Raw genomic sequence first — 19,761 nt, 5'->3', positions numbered from 1 at the left:
AACTATTCCTTTAAAAATGTCAGGCAAATGTGAATCTTTAGTACTGTAGTACACTTTTTCTTACTGACTTTGGACAGTTAGTTTAGTTTAGACATCTTTTTATCCCTCTGAGACCCACAATAGACCAGTTTTTGTCTTTTTTTAGGGGGGTACAGGGGTCTTTAAGGGGAGATAGCTGGTCAACAGTTGATGTCACATAGAAGTGGGGTACATCATCTGAAAGCTGGGAACCTGAAGTTTAATTTGAGACACTGTGTGTCAACTTGTTCTGTAATAAACATGAACGAATGAATTAATGAATCAAAATAAATTGGTTGGTACCAATGCATTCCTCAGGTTCAGGTCTAGTTTCATATGATATCAGTACCTTCACTCCTGCTACAGCCTCTTAAAGACTGTAAAGTCAGGCAATCCCGCTCGTCTCAGGGGGTTCAACACTGGCATATTATGTACCTGTACAAAAACAAAAGGATTTCACAGACAGTGCAAAGGGAATGTACAAGAAAGCTTTACATGACTGCAATGGAGCATTTGCTAAAATATTGCTGTATGTAACAATGAAACAGGACTTGGTGTGGTGTGATTAACTTCCTTAAGCAGAACGTCTTGAACAGACAGCTCCATTTAAAGGGTAACACGAACAATGTGTTTAGCTTATTGAAAATGTAAATGAACTGCAGCGGATCGTTTTAGACGAGCCTTTGCCTGTTTGGTCTCTGTTCCTAACCTTGCGTTGACCTCCTTTGCAGCTTGGAGCAGCGCAACCTGGACCTGGAGACGGAGATGGTGGGCCTCCACGAGGAGCTGGACCAGGAGAGGAAGAAGTACACCATGGCGGAGATCAAGCTGCGCAACGCCGAGCGCGCCAAGGACGACGCCGAGCGGCGAAACCAGATGCTGCAGAAAGAGATGGAGCAGTTTTTCTCCACGTTCAGCGACCTCACCGCGACTGGCAACGCCCCAGCCGCCGACCCCCGCCGACCGGATCGTAACAACACCATCTGGATACAGTGAAGTGAAGGGAGGCGGGGAAAATGTGCCAGCGAAGACTGGAAACGGTTTATTATATGATGCGAACATTACGAGGGCTCCAAACAGGATTTGGCTGCTGGTTTGTTGAGGGGGAGTCGGGAAGTTACATCGCAAAAGGTTAATGGCACGTTTTAATTTAAGAAATAGGAGGTGTAGGGCTAACGCAAGCCACCTGTATAAATGTAGACATCACCTGGAGTGATGCCAGACTGACATTATCTGTACATACAGCGTTATTTAAACAACTCACAGACACTCTCCAACTCTCCAAACTGTGGTGGTAATCACTCATCGTACTGGGAAGTGGAGCAAAGACGCAGTCTGATGATACACAGTACTATTAGCCTTTTTACTTCAGCTCGTAGAGCCACATAGGAGGGAAGGCAGCATTTTTAAAAAGGTTGTGAACACCTGAAAACACAAAGACCATGCAAAGACGCCTCCCTATCTTCATTTACTTAAAAAAAATCTAACCAAAAACATCGTATTGTTCCATGTAATTCTGTATCTGCTCGTGTACATAGAGGGAAACAATGCAGAAAAAAAACACAGTGTCATATGTATGTAAAAAGAAATGGAAGTAAATGTTTATGTGGTATTTAAGCAAAGTTATCAATGTGTGACATTTTATATTAAGATTTCTCCTTGCACTTACATGTTTGTTTAGTCTCAGCAAGGCGGTACTGAATGTTCTGTCGGTCCATGTGCGTACCATTTAAATCGGACTATATACTGTAAATGTGCTGGTGCTTCTGTGCTGTTTCATTCACCCCATGACCAAAAAAAAGAGCCTGTATTGTAAATATTTTCTAGGTGATCATAGACACTACTTGTTAGTCCGCACTGTGGTTTGACGCGTATTCGGGTGGATATGGCACGTGTTGAGTTGATACTGATTGAAGAATGTTTTGTAGCTTGTAAAGATTAAGACTTGCACGATGGGCGGTAAATCCCAGATAAAATGAAAAATGTCTGTCGTAAATTCTGAATTTCAGTCGACAAAGCGTCTCTCTCCCCGTTAACAGATGTGTAGCTGCTGTCGTTCTCCGAATGCTCTCGGGAATTACAGTTCACCGTCTACCTCTGAAACACGCGAGACGCCGGTTTTAAAAATACTCTCCTGTCGTCTTCTGACGATTTATCCACCTGACACAACTGGTTTTCATCCAGAATAACAAGCTGCAGCAACACAGAAGTGCGTTTTGTTGGTCATAACTGTGAAGAAATTGGATTATCAAGTGTGTCAACGTTGAGGACGTCAACAGCCTGGTGGCTAGATTCAGTAGCAAGCGGTGTGTGCATGATGGTGCATGATGAGTCCAGGCGGGGTCGGTGTACAATAAGTGAATGTCTGTAAAGTGACTGCATAACGATGAAGTCTTTATGAGTGTATTTATGTAGCTTTAAGCCAAATGTATACACACGGTGCGGATTTGCTGATGGGTACAAAACATCTGACCTGAGCTGGACTGCTGGCTACTCTTCCTCTGAAGACCAGGTCCCATATAAACCTGCTGCTGGTCAGTGCAGGACATCTGGAATGTGCACATGGACGGGAGAAAAAAAGTGCCTGAACAACTGAAGAAGGGAGGGGGAGCAACAGGCTTAAGCCGAGCTGACAGCGGCACCTCGTTCTGTGAATTCCACACAAAAGAGCAGATTACGGACACAGGGCAGGAGGGAGAGGAGGACGGGGACAGTGGAATATTTTCATGACATGATACTTGATACACAAAAGACTTAATATGAATAAAAATACATTTTCATGTGAGTCTCCCTTTGTTATTTACTTTTTGTGTGTCTTTCAAGGTTGCAACAAAGGCTTGGAGAAGATGCAGAATTTGGTTAGTTGCACATTTAATGTATGAGTGAGTGGATATTAGGACCGGCACCAATGACTTCATCTTCATTAGCGAATATTTTAAAAGTTAATCATAAAAAAAAGGTTTTGATTATAACGTCAATTTTACAATGAAGCTGCAAATCCTCACATTTGAGCAGCTGGAAGCATCAACTTGTTGTGGATTCATTTCTCCCTCATGCCGTGCGTCGGCTCGTCCAGATGCTCCCCACATAGTTTTTATGTTCATAAGGCTTATGAGGCGCCATTATGAGTCTCCCTGAGAACCTGATATGGAGAGGGCAGAGAAGAGTACCGGCAGCTTGAGAGAAGTTCCAGTACGCAAGAAAGAAGTCACGGTACGCCAAGGAGTAAAATAAAGAAGTGCCGGTACTGCGTACCGGTGAGTACCGGCACACTTCGAGCACTGCCAATACATAGTATATCAAATGCAGCATGCCAAAAATACCAGGATGTCCTACTACTGTACATCCGGTCACATTTTGCAGTATGCAAACCAGCATGCTTTTCTGGCTATTCTGACCCACAATCCTCTGCGCAGCGGATATACAGTATAAGCAGGAGGGTCAAAGTTCAAGGTGCAATGTTATGACGATGTAGTATGTCCCAAGTATGCATACTACATGCAAAAAGTATATGATTTGGAACACAGCCTTAGAGTCTGTGTAGGTGGGACTCAGAGTCGCTGGGACAGATGGACCAGAAACAAACACTAGAGGCAGATAGAAGTCCAACACATTGCAATCATTGCAAATCACTCCAGGAAAAGAAGGAAAAGGGTACACCGTTGTCCAAGATCAAACATTTTGTTTATTTTCAATCACATACATATACTATTTTTACATACACAGTTCCTTTAAAATGTTGTGTTTACAGTAACAGCTTTCAGTAGTTTTTTTTCTTTTTCTTTTGCATTTGTTTTGACTTTATTTGAAACGCTATAGCCTGAAGCTTTGAGATCAGCGTGAAACAGATACAATTTATTTTTTTATTTTTTTTTCTCAACCTGACAATGTCAAAAGAATGATTCATTAAAACAGCACGGAGTAAAAGAAACGAGAGAGAGAGAGAGAGAGAAGGAGTCGTAAAAGAAGAACGTCACCTGATTCAGATGAGCTATACAGGGTTTCATCGTGGTAGAGCTCTCTAAACATTTCAGCATCACCTGACCCTTGCAGTAGCTTGCCTCCCTGTCTGAGTGCAATAACTTGTTTATTGCATTGTTGGGATTGTTGTTATTTACAATATGACCTAAAAGAAAGAGGTTGAAAATCAATAAGATGAGGGTCACAAGTACTGAGTCCAAAGATTTTATGTTGGCACAGCCGAGTACAAGATGTGTCCGAACTTGTGACTTCATGTTGGCAATAATATTATGGCTGAATCAGATTACGAATAAATGGCTAACAGACATGAATTTGGCTAATCCTGAATCTACAAGAGATTATAATCCCTCGTGACAAAAAAATTAGGAGCAGGATTGGAAGTCGACACATTTCTAAATTCTAAAGTTTATGTGACTGAACGTGAATTACACACATGAACTACTTCCAAACACACGACTGCACCGACCCTCCGACATTCGTAAAAAGCAATCCCACGAAAATTCTCATATTGAAAGAAAAACATGAACTGTTCTGAAACAATATGATGCCAGATCACATCTTCCAAATTCAACCTTACAGACAGTTTGTGTTGAATGCTGGTACATTTGAAATCACACACACGCTGATGACAAAGCAGAGCAGCGGTGACGTGAGTGAATTCATTTCTACATTCAGCGCTGACAACCCAGCTGTTAGAATCACCTCTACCTCAGGCGCATTAAACGGGACCAAAAGCACCTTTGTATCACAACAGAATTGTCTGGAGGGACGTCTTATAAAAAGATCACATTCAGAGAAAAGAAAGAAGGATGTAGTTGTGATGGTTCAAAATGCCCTGTAGTAATAACTGCAACATTACCGTGAGTGTCTGTGGTGTACTGAAGGAGTCCACTCAAAACACTTGGGACTCCTTTTTTGTGACAGATTCATCTGAACATTTTCAAAACACAAAGAAATGTCAAAGTTGCACCCTGTTTTTGTTTTTTTTAAGTAAGATTGCCCTGGCCAGACGCTGAACAGAAAGCCAAGCTAGCCGTAGCTTATTCTGGAGACGCCGCCCTCAGTCACCCTTTTAGTAAGTCTGTGTGTGCTTCACTGTACACAAGCCACAGGCAAAACGAGTGTTAACAAAGTAGAAGTTATGTATATATCATTTTGAGACGTTGTATTTAGGTAAACTCCATGCACAAAGTAAGCCGCTGTGCTGTAGCGGCTGAACCAGAGATACAGTTAGACTGGCAAACAACATGTTAAGAAAGAAATACGTCCACCTAAACAGTGCTGTTATCACACCTCAAGGATGTTTTAAAGGGACTGTATGTAAGTTTTTACACCTATAAACCCACCACAACTCAGACTAGTGTTGTGGGAGTGTGTGTGCACGTGGGAAGTGAGTGGTGAAGCAAGAGAGAGCGAGTGCGTGAAAAAACGAGCGAGCAGCGGAGCAGAGTTAGTTTAGCTTTGAGAATCGTTTTTTTATTGCCAATGTGTGAACAGGTTGTAACCTTCTGTGACTTTCTGGGTTTCCTCTATCAGCCTGTAGACTGCTTTTAATGTGAAAAAAATGCGGGCCGTTTTTTTTTCCGCGAAAATCCAGCGGATGTGACGCCGACTGTCGTTCACTTAACAGCCACAGGTGTCACTGTTAACAATCAATTTCTGATTCTTACACCCAGCCCCCTTTAACAATGTCATGACTGGGATTGAACCTTAATTATAAACTAGTGGACACATGTGAGCCATGCATCCATAAATAGGAAACAGAAATAGTTGTAAATGGTGTTTTGACATGCTAGAAACAAACACAGATGTCCCCTTAAGCATCCTTGAGTGTCTAGAAACCTCATCTCTATATGTCGTGAGTTACGTGATTGTCAAGTGATGACGGCAAATCCAATTTATTATGCAAACTATGCATGAAACAGGGTGTTTGTTTTATTCACACAAACACAGCTCACAGTTTCTACAATGTCTTTCCATCTGACAGAACAGAATTATTAGAACAGAAATTGTTCCTTTGCTTGTAAAATTTGATTTCTTAACCCAGCGTCTGTTAATGGTTCTTTGCCCATAAACCCACACAAACGTACATGAGAACATGGAATATGGCAGCGGAGACCAAGATGATTATTTAAGTGAGGATAAATAACACACACACAACAAACTTATACTTCTAGTTGGAGTGTATTGTAATCAACCAGTGCATATGCATAACTGTAGCTAAAAATGTTGTTGTGAATTGTGTGCATTGAAAATATACCATGTTTTGAATGGGATGGACACCAGATGGCCTATCGGCTCTGGGTGTAATATCAAAGGTTAGACATGACCCACAGTAGTGGCTTTAACTGTAAATGTTTAAGTGGTTGTGTGTGTGCTGGTGTCGCAGTTTAAGAACATTTGGTCACACTTATTTATGGAGATTCAGTTTGAAGGAGAAATTAAATTAAATCAATACGCAAAATGACAGAAAACCTTTCATGTTGTGTAAAAACAAGAAATGTCCCTGTCACTACAAACCTGCAGTTTAAGTGCCAACATCTGACTAAATCATTTAAAATGTTTAGATGGGGATTTGGATAGTTTTAAGGCAGAAAAAGAAGAAGCAGAGGGAAAAAAATACCCAAAATAATATAATTTATGCACTTACAATGCTTCTTTCCAAAAAAGGCACTTGCCATATTGAAGTTCAATCTATCAAAATAAATAAACCAATAAATAAATCTTCCAGCTAAGAAATAATGTAGTCAACATAACTGTTGGTTAGCCTCTATCCAGTTTATTAACAAAAACATTTTAGTTTTTGTGTAGTGAAATGTTGACTTTAGAACAAAACGATACATTGCTACGAGGTTAACACTCATCGGCCGCCTTTAAACTCCCCACTGTATCATTTGTATCTCTTTCTAAAAAGGTTTCAGACAATTAAATAAATAAGAACAGTCTCCTTGTGGCAACACCACAGTGAAACGGACCAACCTCCTGTGCCTATGAGGGGTTAATGGTACACAATGACATGCAGGGCTGTGCAGGCCAGCCGTGGGCTGGTGGAGGGACCGATCACACACCGCCAGGAGAAATAAAAGGGACATTACACACAAATCAGACTCTTTAAACCCCCTTAAAGGGGATTTTTGATGAAGTCTGAGCACAATCAAAATAATTTTATTTCAGAGTGTACTGACCCTTTAAGTCCCAAACTCAGCCCTGACATTTACCAATGTCTTAATGGCTTGCCTGTGGTTAACACACACACACACACACACACACACACACACACACACGCACACTCATACACTCACTCGTCCTATCCTGTGACCAGACCCCCCATGTCTGGAGTTAGTTTACATCGTATATAAACAAAAGTCTCTATACAGACTCATTTTAGCATACAGTGAGATTAGCATTGTTTTAATCTAATCATGCAGAACTACAGCAATAGGCAGGGGGCAACTGAGGTGGAAAGCGGTGATGTGGCAAGGTGCGCTAGTCAGAAAAAAAAACTCCCAGTGTACTGGCCGTCAGTCCCACTCTGTGTGCCCTTCAGCTGTACAGAATTACATTATTTACAAGTAGCGCAGGGAGCGCCGCTCTGGGTGGGAGCGACTACATAATCCCTGCAGAATAACCACATAGAAACACACGAATCAGGCAACCTTACATTGGGGAGTGTGTTGGGTGGGGAAGACAGAGCCTAGAGGTTAAAATACAGCAGTGTCGTTACATAAGGGTTGGATAAGGGAGAGGGGAGAAGGAGAATGTATTGTACAGAGCAAAACGGTCGCCCACCTTGCCACAATGATTGGAGCATAAATGCTTTTTGTAAGGAGACCAGCAGCCAGCCAGTATGCACTTTACAGGAGATGCAAGTCGAAGCATTTTGGTCATTTTCGTTTGGATGCCATATACAAGATATGTGGGGTAATATAAGCAAAGCAACTAGAGGATCATTAACATATATCTCATTTACTTCAGTTTAAATACCACTGCTGTTTTTGAATGACAATGCACAGGCTTTAGATTTCATCATGTCGGATTCAGTGTTTCCATGTTTTTGTTCTTAATATATTTGATCTTTACTCTTTTTTGTGTGTATTTTCAGTCGGTCGTTTCGGTTTTGGTGTTCTTCACCTTCGGAAGAACATGGGGTTGCGAAGGCAGGCAGCTAGTCACCTGCAACACCCCAGGGGTCCTGCGGAGGTCTCCAAGCTGCTGTCAGTGTCTGAGGCCAGGGTCTGGTCGGTGGACATGGAGGAGATGTCATTTATGGAGGAGGAGGGAGGGAGGCTCTCGCTGCTGTTCACGGCTGCACCTGTGCTAAGGGAATCAACGGCAGAAAGGGGTTACAACGTAAAAGAGTCCCGGCAAAAACACAACTAGAAGAGATAGTTTGTGAGTGCACACACATAGAGGAATGCTGCAGCTGAATTTGAGACATCAACAACATGGAACAACCCCTGTGGGACGCCACAATCACAGTGTGTCTATAATGAAACAGGTGTAGGTACAGTAAGGTTTGGGTCCAATGGATTTCACAGGAAAAATCGTCAAAGGCTGCAGTGTTTCAGCAATCCACAAGAGTGGACTTGTAATACACAACAGATTGATAGTTTCAGATTTGATGTTATACCGGCATAAGTCATTTTATTTTGTTTTGTTGTCATAAACATGATAGCATTTATGTTTCTACTAAAGGTGTCTATGGTGAAAAGTAATCTTCAATGATACAGTTTTGGCATTCAACCTTTTTTTAATCGTAATCCAATTTTCTCATATTGATCTTGTTTTTTTTTGCCTAAACCGACTCTTTTCTGCACCATGGTAAAGATAAAATCCTCTATTTGATGCCCATAATTAAAAAGGTAAATTTAAAGGTGCCAAATTGGGAGCATTTCTGTTCACTCTCAACGGCTCTCAACATGTCGAGCCAGCCAACCAACAGTGCTAATAGCGCTAACAGTGCAAACAACGATGAAAGTGCTGACAGAGATAAGGTCGGGACGGCGTTATCAGCTGTAACCGCCGTATGAACGCAGTGCAGAGCGGCAGCCGTGAGCTAGCCAGTGGGGCAAGCTCACATGCACAAACATACGCCAAAGGCAACAAATCACGGAGAAGCTTGGATTACAACACACACAGAGGGAGAGTGGCTTCATTCTCTGCTCAGGTAGACATTACTCCTCTATATCTTTACATAGCAAAGAGTTGTTTGCTGCAGCTGGTTTGGAGGTTGAAACATCTTTTCAATGTTGTGTGGATCTGAGGACGAACCTCAAGGGTGTTTATCTCTATTTAAAAAAAAGAAGGATCAGAAGGAACCACAGTGTCAACCTCTGTGGGTTTGGGCAGCACTTTTATCAAATCCTCAGTGAGTAGGTTCTGCTCTCTTTGATAAGTTAATGAGCAAATCAATATAAAATGGGCAGGCTGCTTTTTCCAAGGCAATAAAGCCTGATTAAAAAGCATGAGACTATAAAGCCAATATGAGTAAATCATTAAAACAACACTTTTTTTTCCCTACAGAGGACATGTACAGTACAGTGCTGGCAAACTGTAAATCTGCTGTTTGTGTGTCTGTTCCCTCTCTGTGGGAGGTAATTGCTTAATGGAGACCGGTGGGCACTTCAGCTGACCCAAAATAAAACAGGGAACAAAGCAGGATTAATGGTGGCCTTCACTTGTAAGTTTACTTACAGTAAATACATCAGAAATATCTGTTAAAAGTATCTTAAAGATGACTTGTGCATAAACCACACTGGTGGTTGTAATTTAGATGACTAAAATGGAAGATTAGTTGAGCTTTTGAATCAAACTAAAGTTGTGATGGGAGATTATAACTCTTGTTGTGTCACCGTTAATAAGGTCTGAACCATTTCTCAGTCTTGTACTGTACAGCCGCTCCTCTGCACTCAGTGAACTATACCTCTCCATATTTGTAGTCCAGGAATGATAGTTAATCCCCAATTTCCCCTCAGGGATCAATCACGTATTTCTGATTCTGACTCTAATTCTGATTCATGTTGTAGATAATATACAAGTATACAGTACGGCACAAACAAATAGTGCTGGCCTGGTAATATCTCTATGAATAATAAAATCTCCAAGACACACACACAAGCAGTACCAAAAGAAAAGAGCACCAGGACCTGACTGGTTTGGACTGAGGCATCATGTGTGTTTTCCTGCTGCAGTAAAACACTGCAGCTCCTGCACTGCTGCACTGCTGCACTCAGCGTCAGACACTAGACCAGCCCTTCTGCTTGATTACTAGTGGAACACTTGGACTAGTGGGACATTGAAATTGGGCCCACGAGTTTGCGAGAAACAGAGTGAGGAAGAACTGTTGCGTTATGTGTTAAATGAATGCTATGATGAGCTCTTCACTGACTATGATGTCTAAAGTCTCATCTTTCCTTTGTAATAGTTCAGCTTGAAAAGATGCAACAAGCAAGACGACACTGTTTGGGTGCCCTCCTCACTTCACCTGCTTCATTTCCTCCTCACCTGTTCCCCATTCCCTCATTTACTCCCCAGTACATTTACTGGTCCACTTCCATCAGCTCGCTGCTAGATCTCTCGTGCTTCATGCTTTAGCTTTCCATCATTTCATAGTTAGTCTGTTCTCTGATCTAGTTTTTCATCCTTGCTTTGTATTACGGATCCTGCCTCAGCCTGACCTCTTGGTACTTTGTTTAACTGCCTGGATATTGTCCTTGAACTCTTTTCTAAGTTAAAGACTCTTTAATTTTGCATCTGCCTCCTGAGTCATGCTCTTGGGTTCTTTTGTGCCTTTGAACTGTGACAGAGGGTTTCTATACACTGGTTTGGTGTTGTGAGAGTTCAGACTTCATTGTATTTTAGATTTCCCTTCACGTTGTCACATGTGGAAGTTAGTTGCCTCTGCAGGAGTTAGCTTCAGTTTGCTTTTCTAATCTTGAAAATGGATCAGTTTCTTTGTTTTTCTCAGTTCTTTATCTTTTTCATTTATTTTTTTTATCTTTTGAATTATCTTTTTCAAAACGCTATGCTCAAATCAACAAACAATTAGTTTATCGTTCACAACAGATTCGAATTTCTCATTCATTCAAGCAAATAGTGTTTTAGCACATGTGCAAAAGAGTAGGAACAATAACCACTTGAACATGTCTTGCTGATCAAAACTGATGAGTTGCTTCTCAGTGAAGTTGTCAAACTCTTCACAACTTCTACGCATTCTTTCATCGTCTGAGCCATCACATGCAAAATGATGATGATATTGAAATATTCTCATTCAAGAATTGAACCAAAGCGAATGAGAAAAACTGTAATGGCAAATGCCTGTTTTTGTTGTAATCTCACAATAATTTATTTTCCCAGTGATGGGTGGTTTGGTCAATGCGCTAACTGACATGACTCCATACTGCCTCTCTGTGGCAAACTACGAGAACAGCAATCACCGTGCTTGTGCAGACAACAGACCAGAATAAGACATCAGCTGCAGCTGAGGACTGAAATGTCCTGTGATGGACCCCAAAGGACCCAAAACCTTAAGTCATGACATGTTACACACATACACACTCATTAAACTGCACACAGCATCTGCTATTCAATAGATGAGAGGCAATCTTAGCAATTACTGATAAGCTGTCCAACAAATACACTTGGCACAAACACTAAACAACATTTAACTTTAAAAAAAAAAAAGAGATGCAAAAGACAGAGACACATGGTCAACAACACGATGGGTTTCTCTATTTACAATTAACTCCAGTAAGGTTATAGTAAATTCACTTACAGAGCGATTAGGGTTATGCACTGAGAGTACCTGAAGGTGAAGGCTGTCCCTTCACAACGCCATTCTTCGTTCTCTCCTCAAAGTTCATCACCTCTTTGTAAATTAGTTCTGACAAGAAGCAAAGTCAAGAGAGGCAGTCATTAAAACACACATCTAATATTGACAGATCCCTCACTTTTGGTGATTTCCTGTCAACAAACAGTATCTGCTTATGGTTTTAAATGAGTAATTCTCACCTTTCCATTCATCAATGGAGTGTTCTCTTTCATCCAGCTGCTTGTCGTAGATTGCAGGTGGAGGCTAAACGGGAGAAAGCACAAACATTTTAGTGACAGTTTAGCTGACATCCCAGTTTCAATTAACATGACATTTCTATGGCTGATATCACTGGAATATCCAGACAAAAAAGTCCAACCCGTTCTCATTCCCAGGGCGTCAAACACCGAGGCTTTGTCATGGCCGTCGGCGTTAGAAACCGACACTTAAGGCACCCTTTAGCGTCGGTATAAGACGCACCGGGCTTCCCATTAACTACAAGGTAAACCTAATATTAAACGCTCAGGGAAAGTGTGCCAGGAGTGTAGTTACGTAGCTTTAAGAGCGAAAAGACACACACCAGGTGGGCGGACGAGAGGTGGATGGGTCCACAAACATAATTCTTTCATCCAGGAGACCGCTGTTTGTGTCCCGTGCGTCATGTTTACAATCAGCTGTTCGTTCGTGTCCCGTCTTCACAACGTTCAGTGTCATTTTCACTTTACAGACGTAGTAGTTTTAAGGCCAACTGTGTTGTTTTTTCCTAAACCTAACTATAGTGGTTTTATTACCTGAACCTAAGCAAGTGTTTTTGTTTACTTCACGTGTTTACTGCGACCGAAAAGTGATGCAGAGGGCTCGTCAAACGCGTGTTTTCACGAAGAGTGACGCTGAGGGGTCGTACAAAGCATCGTTATATGACGAGTTGGGATGAGAATACGTTTAAATGTCTCCTATACAAGTTTATGAAAAGATGTATCGAATTTAGCAATATGAAATTGTTGACAAATAAACAAAAAAATGAGAAAGACATCCGGCTATTAATTTGACACTTTAACATGCACTGTTTGTACACAAAGACATGCTGGGCTAAAAAGTATGCACATGTGGATTATGAAGAAAATAGATAACGTAAATGAAGGAAGATAAACAGTCCGTGCTTTTACATAATTGAAATATCAATACATTGTCACATATATTAGAATATTACAGAGAAATCAGGATTGGAAGGCAGAAATCTGGTGGGTTGTCCAGCTAAAAGTCCTTCTCCCACAGAGTTGTCATTTAATCAAATAGTCTGGCACCCAGTCAACCCTTCAACTGTGACACAATAATCTCAGTGCAGGTGACAGGACCACCCAGAAACCTCTCTGATATGACCTTGGAGGGACAGTTACACTCAGCAGCCACAGCAAGACAGAAGTGAGAGGTTTTCCTCACAAAGATTTATCAAAAATATGCAGTTTGTATCTCAATAACATGTAACTATTTTCTTATTATGAGTAATGATTGACAGTGCTGAACCAAATATACGTCTCCTTTAGTCTTCACTTCTTTTCTTTGATGTAGGGCGGTTGTTATTTACCATGGATATTTGGATCAGATCTCTGGCCTTCATCAGCACGAGACGACATTAGAGAAAGGGAAAACAGCAGAAAACGTGTTGAAATGCCACATCATACATACAGCACCACATCATCTGTATAACAACAGTGTCAGCATTAAAAACCATCAACAACTAAACAAGTCATGAAATCCTCTAAAAATGAACTACAATGGAGGTGTGTCATGTGGTGTCGTCGTTACAAAAGCTACTGCTAACCAGCAGGATGTTTAACGCTGGTCATGCACTCATTAGTGGATTGCTGCAAGTAGAAGTGGTATCTGTGCAACTGTATCGGGCTGCAGATGGCTTTTTTTCCCAATCTCACTGTCACCTCATACTAATGAGGCACTGATGAAGGAATTAGACTTCACCAAATCAACCAGAAAGACCACCACTCTTACGCTACAAAACAGAACAATGCACTTCCACAATGCAAGTCGCTCTTTTAGAAATAGCAGCAAAATTAACTTTCTTTATCTAATATAAAAGCTATTAAAGTTCAGAGATAAAGAATAAAACCACAAGTGAGAGAAAAATGAAAATGAGATGTGAACCAAAATGTTTTAACATAAATGATGCATAACATCATACGGTAGTTTGAAAGTTGATAATAGTGTTGTAAATCTGTTTTGTTTTAAAATAATAATAATAAAATGAGAGGAGTCATCATCATTATTTTTGTAAACAGTGCTGATCATTCAAAGACAGAGTGGAGAGGATTGAGCTTTAGGATGGTGATCAAACACACAGCTCTGCCAAAGGCCTACTCACCGCCTCCACCTCGGCCGGATCATACCACACGTTGATGTAGGGGTGCTGCAAGGCTTCGTCCACCGATATCCGCTTAGACGGGTCGATGATCAGCATCTTAGACAGCAGGTCTCTGGCCTGGCTCGCTGTGGTTGGAAGAAGAACAAAAAACATCTGGTTGAGATCATGAGGCAAGAAAATATTCCTCTATGTGTGTTAATAATATGCCAAAAGGAAACTGGAACACAATAAAGCAAAGAGGGAGGAAGAGAGAGAGAGAGAGAAATGTCAGGGATTAAAGAGAATAATAAACAACAGCAGCAGCTTGTCAAAGCTTCAATCACATGTGGATTAGCAATAAACAGAGTGGGAGCTTTGGAAAAGAGTATTTTGACTATTTATTATGAGAGTTATTCCTGTCATGCAGCAACATTTCTGTCCCCATGAATTACTTCCCCGTATTTTCTGATAGATTGAGGTCTTCTTTATAACAAAAACTAAGAATAATGCACATTAATTCTTGATTCTACCATGTCTCCAGAAAGTAATCAACTTCTACAAGAACCATAAACCATAAAATTACAAAATATGCAAAATATTCCTTAATTAATTTATAGGCCATATTAAGATCTTTCTGATTACATATATATACATATTAGGAAGAACTATAGTTATTTATTTTTACCATTTTCATCATAGTTAGATAGTACCTGTTAGATGTTAGACCAGTTAAACGTGTCACTATTCTTATATAATGCAAAAAAAAAGATGAAAGATCCATCCTTCTTTTTCAAAAGTCACGAGGCAGAAATGTTGCTGCATAACAGGAATGCCCCATGAACTACTTGGGCAAAATTGATAATATGCATGTAGTACACTTTATAACCATGCAGATATCTCTGCCTTTTCTCATCTAATTGAAATTCAGATTCTGGTTTGTCCCATATACGTATCTACTGTCTGTCTTAGTGCTATTTGTTACAGGATGATTCAGTCAGCTTGGTCTGAAATAATAATGTATGAAATCTGAGGAATTACCTGCTTCTACTGGTGTCTCACTAAATGTAGTTTCATAAGGCTATCTGTATGTAGAGTGCTTCTCAACATACCGATGCCAATGCAGGGCTAAATGCATAAATCATGGGCAGAAGAAATTTGGCAAAAGCCAAAATTGAGAACTTATTGTTATTTATGAAAGATTATATATGTGGAAAAAAATGCTATATAATTTGCCTAAAAGTCATTAGTATAGTATATTACCACTACATATTGAAACAAGAAGATACAAAGGTGCAATTGAACACGAAAGACTGTGTCAATATTGTGAACTAAATGAGGTTGAGAATGAAATTCATTTAATTTTATTTTGTCCTTTATTTCGTCCTCAACACACAAAAATGCCGTCAGCATCAGCACTCTGCTCAGTTGGTCAATCTCTCTTGGACTGATGTGAAATGGAGAGCCCTTAAAGCACACACCATCTCTCTCCTACACACACTGACCCCATTATAAATAGCTCTACGGCAGCAAAGCACTGAAGAAACTGAACAGGGGAAGACAGATGAGCCGGGCGCAACCCGCTGCATGTTGCCTCAGCATCAACACGTCAATAACAAACGGATGGTAAATCTGTAAAACGACTCCTCTACGGATCTCCTTCCACCTTTTCTTATTCCTCATCTTTCCTCTCTCTATGCTACAGTACTATCTGTCTGTGTCTCTTCCTCCTACAGTTCAAAATAACCAAAGCCCAAAGGACGTCTGCCTCAGTTCCTACCTGTGACACTACAAAACATACAAAACAGCAGCACTTCAACCCGGCCTGCTCACACCCTCCCACTCGCTCCCTCTCTCGCTCTCTGTCTCTGGTGCATTTCCTTTAACTCTGTCACTCCAGCAGGGAGCAGCCGGAATACTAAAGTGATTCATGATACTTTTACCAGACAGGAGCTTTGATGGAGGAGCGGAGCAACAGAAAAAGCATATTTCGCTAGTTCTCGATGGAGGGAATTTCCACGTTTTTAAAATACTGGGAACAGAGGTTGCACTTCTCAACTGAGACAGAAGAAAGAAATGATGTCTTGGTTAAGCCTCTGCATAAAAATACATTTGAATTCACCGAGGCCCACAGAACGGGGTTAAAAAAAATACATTTAATGTGGAGGCCCAAAGGCAAAATGTAAAATAGGCTACAAGTAAAAGTTGACCAAAATAAAAGTTTTATATGAATCCACTGGTACCATCCATGTCATACTAGCTTGTCAATAAGGAGGTTAAATAACGCTCCAAACGTACGCTAAATTTTGGAGAGTAAAAACTGTCATGGCCATTTTCAAAGGGGTCCCTTGATCTCTGACCTCCAGATATGTGAATGAAAATGGGTTCTATGGGTACCCACGAGTCTCCCCTTTACAGACATGCCCACTTTATGATAATCACATGCAGTTTGGGGCAAGTCATAGTCAAGTCAGCACACTGACACACTGACAGCTGTTGGGCTGCAGTTTGCCATGTCATGATTTGAGCATATTGTTTTATGCTAAATGCAGTACCTGTGAGGGTTTCTTGACAATATTTGTCATTGTTTTCTGTTGTTAATTGATTTCCACTAATAAATATGTACATACATTTGCATAAAGCAAGCATATTTGCCCACTCACATGTTGATAAGAGTATTAAATACTTGACAAATCTCCCTTTAAGGTACATTTTGAACAGATAAAATTAGCACTACACACAAAGTACAGCTGAGGCTGATGGGAATTCATTTTGTAGTCATAAACCCACACAAAAAATTTTAATTTTGACCTGATGACCTGATAAAATGAAGGTATCACCATGGTTATTATAATTCATCCTGAGGGGGACTGCGTTCTGGGAATGCCTGTTACAAATTTCATGGCAATCCATCTAGTATTTGTTGAAACATTTAACTCAAAACCATCTCGTAAATTAATCTGTTGGTGTGTGTGTACAGGTGCTATGAAGCAGAGGTAGTCAAGACCGCTCCAAGGCTATATAATTTATTGAAACATTTAATAGACAGACGACATATTTCTGTTATGATTCATAGCAGGTATTGTGATTTTACCTGCACTCCCTAAATTGTAAAAACTGCCACAACATAACTGTACCTCTCACATGATTATCTTGCGTGTAAGTGTTATTATGTCTTATATGGGGAACTGTAATTTATTACACCTACATTTCAGGGCTTCTGTATAATTAACAAAGATGTTGGCATCCTAAGAAATCCTATGAGTTATATCATGACGTAGGTTATTACTTTTTTTTGTGAGATCCTCCTGTCAATGCTGCATGCATGACAATACCTGACAAACACGTCACTGCAGTCTCATAAAATGTAATAAAATACAGTTGATTTACGGTTACGACAAGTTCTCACCTTTGAGTTTGTTGTGCTCGGAGTCAGCAGGGAAAAGGCAGTCAGGGAAGAGCTTGGGGAAGGTGAGGCCTGCGTACTTTGGCCGGTTCTCCACGTAGTTCCTCACTGTGGGTTGAAGCTTCTTCATGAACTCTGGTAAGGGTGTGCCCAGCTGCTCGATCACCTTGTTCCACTGGTCGATGTCTGGTGTGGTGGGTCAGGATTAAGGGAAACACACATGGAATATGCAGCATCCTGTATGCCTCAGTGCTCACTCAGGTATTAATCCAACCCAATACTATTCTATATGTATTTAGGACAAGTAAAAATGGGTTATCTTTTGATTTACTCAAAAAAAAGGTTGGACTAATGGTAACAGAGGTTCTGAGACCAAAATAATGTAATAATAATAATTATAAATACGAGTATCATCGGCAAAGATACAAACAAACTGCTAAAAAGCATGATCACCAAATCGCACCTAGTTAATTAAACTATTTCTGATCTCAAAACAGAGAGTCCCATCGAACCCCAAAACAAGCATCCATGAGAAATGATAAAAGGTTGAAGTTTGTCTCATTGAGTGAATAATGGGCCTCTAATATTTCCTAATTCCTTCCCTTCAATTACTTTCATTTTCCTCAAAAAAACACATCCAGTTTTGTTGGGATAATTATTTTCTTGGCTTTTTGGGACTCGAATAGATCTCCAGTGATCCCTTGTTCCATATAACACATTAATTTAATGCCTTGATAGCTGCTTAAAATACATGAAACACCTTCTGTATACACCCCTTACCATGTTGAGCTTACCTAAAAAGCAGGTATTGTGTCACAAAAGAACAGACCTGCTAATGAACCTCCTGAAGAGAATATGAACAAGTTTTCAATTAACAAGAGCACCTGATTCGACTGTTATCAGGCCATTAAATGTGCATTATCAGTTGCTATAAGCATCATAGATGTGGGTCGGTAGCGGCGGTGTAAAAGTGAAAGCGAAACTTGAAAGCAACACGTTCTAACACGTTGTAAAACTGCCTGAAATGTTACATTTTGGACGCAAGCAACAGCTCCTTTAGGTTTAGACAACAAAACCTCTTAGTTAAGTTTAGGTAAAAAAAAGTGTTTCGACAAAGACAACTACAAGTTGATGGATTCACACGGGATGCGAACTCCCGTCTCCTGGGTGAAAACCCTGTGTGTTGTGTCCCATCTATCATCCCCGACCTACACCTGTTATTTTACACTGTTTCACACTATCTATACTGAAGCGCCTGACTTCGGCTTCTGCTCCTGTCATAATTACTACGGTCGCTAGAGGTCGCTGTCTTTTATTCCTTCTTTCGGTGATCTAACATATGAATAGATGATAAAACCTACTAGTGGGTGTAATAGGCCCCTATTGGCCCACATCTATGGTGCTTACAGCAACCGATAACGCTTATTTAATGGCCTGACAACAGTCTGATCGGCTGACAAGAGACATGTGGCATGTGGTTGCGTTTTTGTGTGTGCAGACATTGTGGGGTGTGTCAGCTTGTGTTTCTCCTCCTTGTTGGCGACCAATGCTTCCTGTCTTACCCCTCCACACACTCTGACTGACCCCCCTCCCTTCCAAGTGTTCTCACAGAGGGTGCCAGTTCAGGCAGTCAGCTGCCAGGGCCACCAGAGATCCCCATTACTTCATCTTGCTGGAACGTCACACACTTCCACCTCCTTTTTGTCTCCGTTGCACATTGGCCATGATCCACCCAGCGCTCAGTGAGGCATATTTTTTTTCACCCACTAAGGTTCTTATCCATGGCTCTTTAGCAAGTTGCTGGATTCACTCAGACAGCTCGAGGTGTTTTTTCCACAGTGTGTCAGTGCCAAGAAGCATGACGCACCACTGTGTTTGGAGTTCTTGAATCAGGGCATCGTGCACCTGAACACCTGCAACTGCCCTCGAGATAAATGCTGTGGGGTTTCTGCGATATTCAGGTTTACATGTGAAACAGAGTGAAGGAGGTCAGAAGGATACGGTCAGTCCCAGGGAACAGCACTGTCCCTCTTATCACCTCTCCAAAGATGCAGCCGACTGACCACATGTCCACTGGGGTCAAACACACAGGCACACTCGCATTACCAACATCTATCAAAATTCACTTCTACCTCCTAAATGACTTACACATAAGTACATGTAAAACATTTTCCAAGTTCTAACCCTGTATCC

General features: G+C 40.9%; 2 protein-coding genes across 15 annotated transcripts in view; one reads left to right on the top strand and one right to left on the bottom strand.

Moving 5' to 3' along the window:
• Window positions 1–2,795, top strand: part of arhgap24 (Rho GTPase activating protein 24) — a 78,254-nt gene extending 75,459 nt beyond the window's left edge. For all 5 annotated transcript variants that reach the window (XM_074618750.1, XM_074618748.1, XM_074618752.1 and 2 more), the window contains one exon: window positions 750–2,795. In XM_074618750.1, coding sequence (XP_074474851.1) covers window positions 750–1,014 — 265 coding nt within the window. In that variant the 3' untranslated portion in view covers window positions 1,015–2,795. The remainder of the gene's footprint in view (window positions 1–749) is intronic.
• An 898-nt stretch (window positions 2,796–3,693) lies between these two features.
• Window positions 3,694–19,761, bottom strand: part of mapk10 (mitogen-activated protein kinase 10) — a 41,107-nt gene continuing 25,039 nt past the window's right edge. For 3 of the 10 annotated variants that reach the window (XM_074618759.1, XM_074618760.1, XM_074618754.1), the window contains exons 9-15: window positions 17,572–17,754; window positions 14,187–14,311; window positions 13,395–13,421; window positions 12,010–12,073; window positions 11,804–11,881; window positions 8,173–8,311; window positions 3,698–4,144 (exon numbers count right to left, since the gene is read on the bottom strand). In XM_074618759.1, coding sequence (XP_074474860.1) covers window positions 4,129–4,144; window positions 8,173–8,311; window positions 11,804–11,881; window positions 12,010–12,073; window positions 13,395–13,421; window positions 14,187–14,311; window positions 17,572–17,754 — 632 coding nt within the window. In that variant the 3' untranslated portion in view covers window positions 3,698–4,128. Of the gene's footprint in view, window positions 4,145–5,087; window positions 8,317–11,773; window positions 11,882–12,009; window positions 12,074–13,394; window positions 13,422–14,186; window positions 14,312–17,571; window positions 17,755–19,569; window positions 19,642–19,761 lie in introns of those variants that run through there. The other 7 variants (XM_074618755.1, XM_074618757.1, XM_074618758.1 and 4 more) reach the window with 7 other exon arrangements.

Source organism: Sebastes fasciatus, chromosome 19, assembly GCF_043250625.1.
Source record: "Sebastes fasciatus isolate fSebFas1 chromosome 19, fSebFas1.pri, whole genome shotgun sequence".
Taxonomy (NCBI): domain Eukaryota; kingdom Metazoa; phylum Chordata; class Actinopteri; order Perciformes; family Sebastidae; genus Sebastes; species Sebastes fasciatus.
This window is presented reverse-complemented; position numbering and strand designations above follow the sequence as displayed.